General features: G+C 48.0%; 1 protein-coding gene across 2 annotated transcripts in view; it reads left to right on the top strand.

Moving 5' to 3' along the window:
* Nucleotides 1-3774: 3774 nt before the first annotated feature.
* The window catches only part of RPIA (ribose 5-phosphate isomerase A), a 33194-nt gene continuing 30968 nt past the window's right edge, over nt 3775-6000 (top strand). The window contains exon 1 of one of the 2 annotated variants that reach the window (XM_082357887.1): nt 3775-4272. In XM_082357887.1, coding sequence (XP_082214013.1) covers nt 4000-4272 — 273 coding nt within the window. In that variant the 5' untranslated portion in view covers nt 3775-3999. The remainder of the gene's footprint in view (nt 4273-6000) is intronic. The other variant, XM_082357888.1, reaches the window with a different exon arrangement.

Genomic DNA, 6000 nt, shown 5'->3' with positions numbered 1-6000 from the left:
AGTTTAGGGCTATATTGTGTGTGGGAAGGCAATTAATACATCTCCACCTAGGTGATTCTGTTAGATCAAAGTTTGATCCTAGAGTCACTGAAGGTTTGCAGCCCAGCTTCACCTACGAGCAGTGTGACCTTGGGTCAGTCAGGACTTCTTTCATGTCTCATCTGAACAATGGGGACAAGAGTACCCACTTTTTGGAGTTGTTAAAATTAAATGTGATAACATCCGCAAAGCATTTAGCATGGTGCCTGGCACTGTTATTAATACATATGCAAATGCAAAGCGTCATAGGAACACGATACTCAAACTATTCTAAGGGTCAGCATAATCTTCAGCCCCAAGAGCTGCCAGTGGAATTTCCGATTGGCCATGAGAGTCACTGGGTACCATTGGCAGACCTAAGGAGAAGGGTTAAAAGTGAAGGCAGGAATGAGAAATGATTGCAAGATGGAGAGAAGAGAGACAAGAAAGAAAAAAACAAAAAAACAGAGGCACAGACAGGTGGACCTTTTAGGACACTGCTTACTCCCAAATTATTGAGCCAGGCACTGTCCATTCTATGAGGAATAGACTGTCTGTGCTATCAAGAGACACAGACAGTTTCACAGTCTTTTGAGAGAGACAGTCGCGTGAATAGAGCAAGGTGGACCATCACAGAGAGGGTAGAGGTGAGTGGAAGCACAGAAGGGCAGCCAACCCCGGTAGCAGTGGGGTTCAGGGTTACAGAGTAACATGTACAGGAGTGGAGACCTTAGGAACATCCGAGAGAAGAGTATAGTGTTTTCCAAGACATGGAGGTAAGAGCATATGTGCAGGAATTGAAATACTGTACAGCTGAAGGTGAAGTGTGGGGTTAGGCGTGAAATGTCTCTGTTATCCAGTCATGCTTTAGGTATTTGTTACGGACCATCTACATGTCAAACACACGGAGGATACTGTAGAGGAAAAAAAGCAAATTCCTTCTTCTCAGAAATATTATTATTATTATTATTATTTTTGGCCATGCCACACGGCTTGCAGGATCTTAGTTCCCTGACCAGGGATTGAACCCAGGGCCATGGCAGTGAAAGTGCCGAAGTCCTAACCACCGGACCACCAGGGAACTCCCAGAATATTATTTTCTAGAGAGGACAGATGACAAACAAATACAAAACCAAGTAAACATAAATAATCAAGGAAAGTTCTAAGAATGAAAGGAAACACTGGTAAAGTGATAGAGGATGGGTGGGTGGGAACCCAATTTCGATAGGGTAGTCAGGAGGACTTCTCTGAGGAGGTGGATTTCAGCTGAGTCTAAAGAATAAGATGGAGCTGGCAGTGCAGAGAGGGGCAGACAGACAGGCAGAGCAATCAAGATGGTGAGAAGCCCCAGTTCAAATGCTGGAGACTGGGGGCAGCTGGGGACGGTGGGGAGTGAGGTGGGTAAAGCAGAGATTGGCACTGATATTTGCTCCAGTAACCTTTTGATGGAGAAATCTGAAGGGGGGGAGACTGCCTCCAAGAGGATGCAGGAGAGGCCACAGGTTTGTAGAGACCAACTGTAGTGAGGATCCACGTATTTTTCTTTTTTTTTTTTTAGAGATTGGAGTTTGTTTGTTTGTTTATTTATTTATTTATTTATTTATGGCTGTGTTGGGTCTTCGTTTCTGTGTGAGGGCTTTCTCTAGTTGCGGCAAGCAGGGGCCACTCTTCATCGCGGTGCGCGGGCCTCTCTCACTATCGCGGCCTCTCTTGTTACGGAGCACAGGCTCCAGACGCGCAGGCTCAGTAGTTGTGGCTCACGGGCCTAGTTCCTCCGTGGCATGTGGGATCTTCCCAGACCAGGGCTCGAACCCGTGTCCCCAGCATTGGCAGGCAGATTCTCAACCACTGCGCCACCAGGGAAGCCCCACGTATTTTTCTTTTTTCCTGCATCTTAGCCAGAACTTTGCGCTAATTTCCAAATTCTGCCTAAAACGTAGGATTCAAGTATCACCTCAAATAACTTTTCCTCCTGCAGGCCAAGGTGGAGGTGGTTGAACTATTGGTGGGCGATTGTAGTGGGATCAGTATCGAGGTTGTCAAGCAGAAAGAGCTTTATTTGGGGTCTTAAGAATTGCAATTTGGGAGACACAGATTCAGGTAAAACTCAAGAGTGTTCTGGGGAAGAGAAAGAGCCAGGAACTTATACGGACAAAACCACAAGGTTATTAGAGTTCTCTAGCAAGAATTGTAATTGACTCTGAATGCAGGTAAGAAAATATTTGTCCTGAAAGAATAGGCTGTCACGAGTTATTTTAGGGTAAGGGTCCCAATAAGTAGATAGGCTGTCTGGAGTTATTTTAGGGTAAGGGTCTGATAAGTATCCTGAGCTTCTGGCAGATGTTCTGAATGCCTGCTTTAAGACAGAAAGTGGTCAGCTTAGATGTGCATAAATCACACTTCCCCAACGGCCTCCTGACTCCATTTTAGAGAACTCTCTTACTGACTCCATTTTGATTTTCCTTTCAGAAGGTCCAGGGGCTGACAGCCTCAGGGGTCATGGCAAAGAGAATCCAGGTGACCAGGGCGATAACACAACTTTTACCGGTGCCTTGCACACAGAAGAGGGAGAGGACCTGAAGTGACTTTGAAGGAGATGAATTCATGGCAGACAGAATGGATTCCACCAACATGGAAGGGTAGCACAAAGGCTAGTGCTTTTAAAAGACCTCTAAGTAGTTTATATGGCTGGTGTTAGCAATAGCTTTCTCACCTGTAAAACGGGGACAATAAGAATTCTCTGACCCTCCCTATTCCCTCTGTAAACAAACAAACAAAAGGACAAAGAGTCTCACTCATCATCCAGTTACACGAAGGGCTAAGTCTCAATCCTGCAGTTGCCCCACCAACAGTGCACCCTGAGGGGAATTCAGGATGAAGAAAAACAGCATGAAGCATTTTGTGTTTTGGATACATGGCCCCTAGATAGTTAAGATGCATATCTAAGGAAGAATTTCAATGAGCCTAGATTCTTGGATCTTCCCATATTTGGGAAAGCACTAAAATCATTAACTTGAGATATATTCAATATATATATTTTCAATGATTAGCAGTCATCTTTTACCAAGATGTATGCTTAACTACATTTCCTAGATCAAAAATTCATATGTATACATATACATATATATGTATACATATGTATACATATACTGGCCCCTCCCCTATCTTTTCGTAATAGTTCCACATAGCAGAGAGGTTATCTCCCAGGCTAGAGTCCCTAGTAAGGTCCCAAAATAAAACTGAAAGTCACTGCTCTTACATCGTGCGTTTTTTTCCGTCCACACCTACAGCAAGACACTTTACAGGTAGAGAAGAAAAAAGAAAGCTGTTAGGTTCAGTGAAAGCCCTTTTTAAGTCAACAAGTATTGCAGGGTTTCTGCAGGTCACACGTATGTTCCCAGCCAGGCTCCATCTGGAGGGAAACCGTGCCATCCAACGCTGCCCAGTGCAGAACAACAGCTAAGGCTGGGCGTTCTAATTTGTAGCCTTGGGCCTGCGGTGGAGGGCGGTGGGGGGGCCTAAGGATGGACTAAAGTGGGAGCCGGAGCCCCCAGGTGCGTTTCCCTGTGGCGTCAGTCTAGAGAAGTCACTCCCAAAAGGACATCTCCAGAAGAGCGGCTGCCCTCAGAATTCGTCCACCGCCACGTTCTTATTTCTAGAAAAAACAACAGGGTCAGATCGAACACTCCCTTCTCAGATGCTGGGGCAAAGAGAAAAACCTCCAGGATTAACCCCACCGGGGCTACTTGGGCGGTACAAGCCGTTGCGCCAATTCCTGTCGCCGAGATTTGCGAACCCGGTCGCGGAGCATTGTGGGGCTGGTAGTCCAGGCTGGGGCACGGCTTCAGGCCACTGAAGCCATAGAACTACATTTCCCAGGAAGGCCCGCGCTGCAGCGGACGCGGACCTAGTACGTCAGCTACCAAACTTCCGGCAGAGCCGGGGGCGGGACCGTGGTGGAGGCTGGAGCGGGGCGGCGGGATGCAGCGACCCGGGCCCTTCAGCACCCTCTACGGGCGGGTCCTGGCCCCGCTGCCCGGGCGGGCCGGGGGCGCGGCCTCTGGCGGAGGCGGGAACAGCTGGGGCGTTCCGGGTTCCCACGTGCAGTTGCCGGGACGCGCGCAGTTCGGCGCTGGCAGCGCAAGTACAGCTGGCGGGGACGCTAACAGCGTCTGCCCGGCCCCCTCCACGATGTCCAAGGCCGAGGAGGCCAAGAAGCTAGCGGGCCGTGCGGCCGTGGAGAACCACGTGAGGGTGAGCAGCTCAGGACGTGGGGCGCCCGTGCTCGGCCTGATGGGCTCGTGCTCTGGGCACTGCCGGGCGCGCCTAGTTCCTGGCAGGGAGGGGGCTGCGTGGGAGGGGAGGGGGTACGCATTTTACCCGCCTTGAGACCTATTCCTTCAAGGCCTTTTAGATGTGGAATCGGTTGGGGTCGCGTCCCCTAAAGTTGTGCTATCTAAAGACTGCTTGTCAGGCCAGCTAAGTTTGCAAAGTGGAGGCTGGTGGTGTGCGTCTGATGTTTGGAGTGGGGTTAGTAGGGACTTAGCGTATGGCTTCCTTTTCAACAAATACGAGACTGGGACTGCGAGAGGTCTTCACTCGCTTCACTGCCCTGGGAAGTCGGTGGGGAGCTGATTTTAAAAGTGTTTTGAAATTTTACTCCAAGAAAGTGCTTAGCTGGGCGCGCACCCGCTCCTGAGTGTACTCGCTGGAGGGAAGAGGAGACTGAGCCAAAGGAGAAACCCAGGCTTTAAGCCTCCTTTTGACAGGGCTCGGGTGGACGCTTGAAGTCTGGAGGACTCTCTTCTTTAAGGTCGGGATGTGGAGATGTTTAGCTCTTACTTGGCGAGGTCGTGGCCCTACTTGTTTGCTGTGTTGCGGGTGTGGTCCTCTTGGGTGGAGTCTTTTAACCCGAGGGCATTTGCTGTCAGCAGTCAGTTATCTTAATTGTAATACCGGCAGCCAAGTGGAGTATCTCTGCCCTTAGGTGGAGTTTCCTTGACTAATTATTGGCTTTTAATCTTTCTTTTCTGATTCCTGGAAAGTGGTATCAGATTCCCTTTTCTCTAGTGATGGTTCTTTATTCTTTACATTTGGTAATGCTTTCGTGTACAAAGTTATTTTGCCTAGATAGATGTTTGATGCTCCCACCGCCTGGCTAAGTGGGAGGGGCGAGTGTGGTAACCTTTGGCTCTGCGTGTTCTGTAGGAGGAATGACCCAAGGATCCTCCAGGACCCAAACCGAGTGACTTCCGTTCCAGGACCCTTCCACCAGTTACACAGCTGCTCTGTTCTGGTTTAATAGTGTGGTTAGCAATAGGATTTTCTATGGGGATTCACAGAGATAATGTAAAATGTGTAATCTGGCTCTCCTTTTGGGATTCACGTGCCTCAGCTGCAAAATTGGGACGGTAAGCTGAAATTTAAAAATGCCTGGATAAAGTGAATCGTAATGGGTAAATGTAATGGATAAATGGGATCTATACAATTAGAAAAGACCCATATCTTAGATTTCCTATTAACCTATTTACATTACTGTTTGGTGGCATGCATCTCCCTGACCATTGTTTTATTATTATGTATTTGGTTAAATTACAATTTGCAAGCTCCCACCTTAGGCCAGAGCCGCAAAACACTGGATTCTGGCCACATTATTGCATGAAGTTACCAGGCAATCCTGGGGAGATCTCCATAGGCCTTTTGGGGGCACCTCACCCCCATCTCAGTTACACCCACTTTCCTTTGCAAACTTCTTTTCTGAGATGCCAACACTACTTGAATTTTGTATTTTCTGCTTTGCAACTTTGATTCATTCATTGCAGGTATTTGTTGAGTGCCTACTATGTGTAGGTAGTTGGTGTGGTGGTCAGAAATGTGGCTAAAGGGAGGAGGAGAGGCTGGTCCTGGATACTTTGTGGACAAGATAACTTAATTCAAAGCCACAGGTTTATTGAACTTAATTCAAAGCCACAGGTTTATTGA

The sequence above is a fragment of the Balaenoptera borealis genome (genome assembly GCF_965194805.1).
Source record: "Balaenoptera borealis genome assembly, chromosome: 15".
NCBI classification, from domain to species: Eukaryota; Metazoa; Chordata; class Mammalia; order Artiodactyla; family Balaenopteridae; genus Balaenoptera; species Balaenoptera borealis.
Note: the sequence above shows the minus strand (reverse complement) of the source record. Positions and strands in the feature narration are given on the sequence as shown.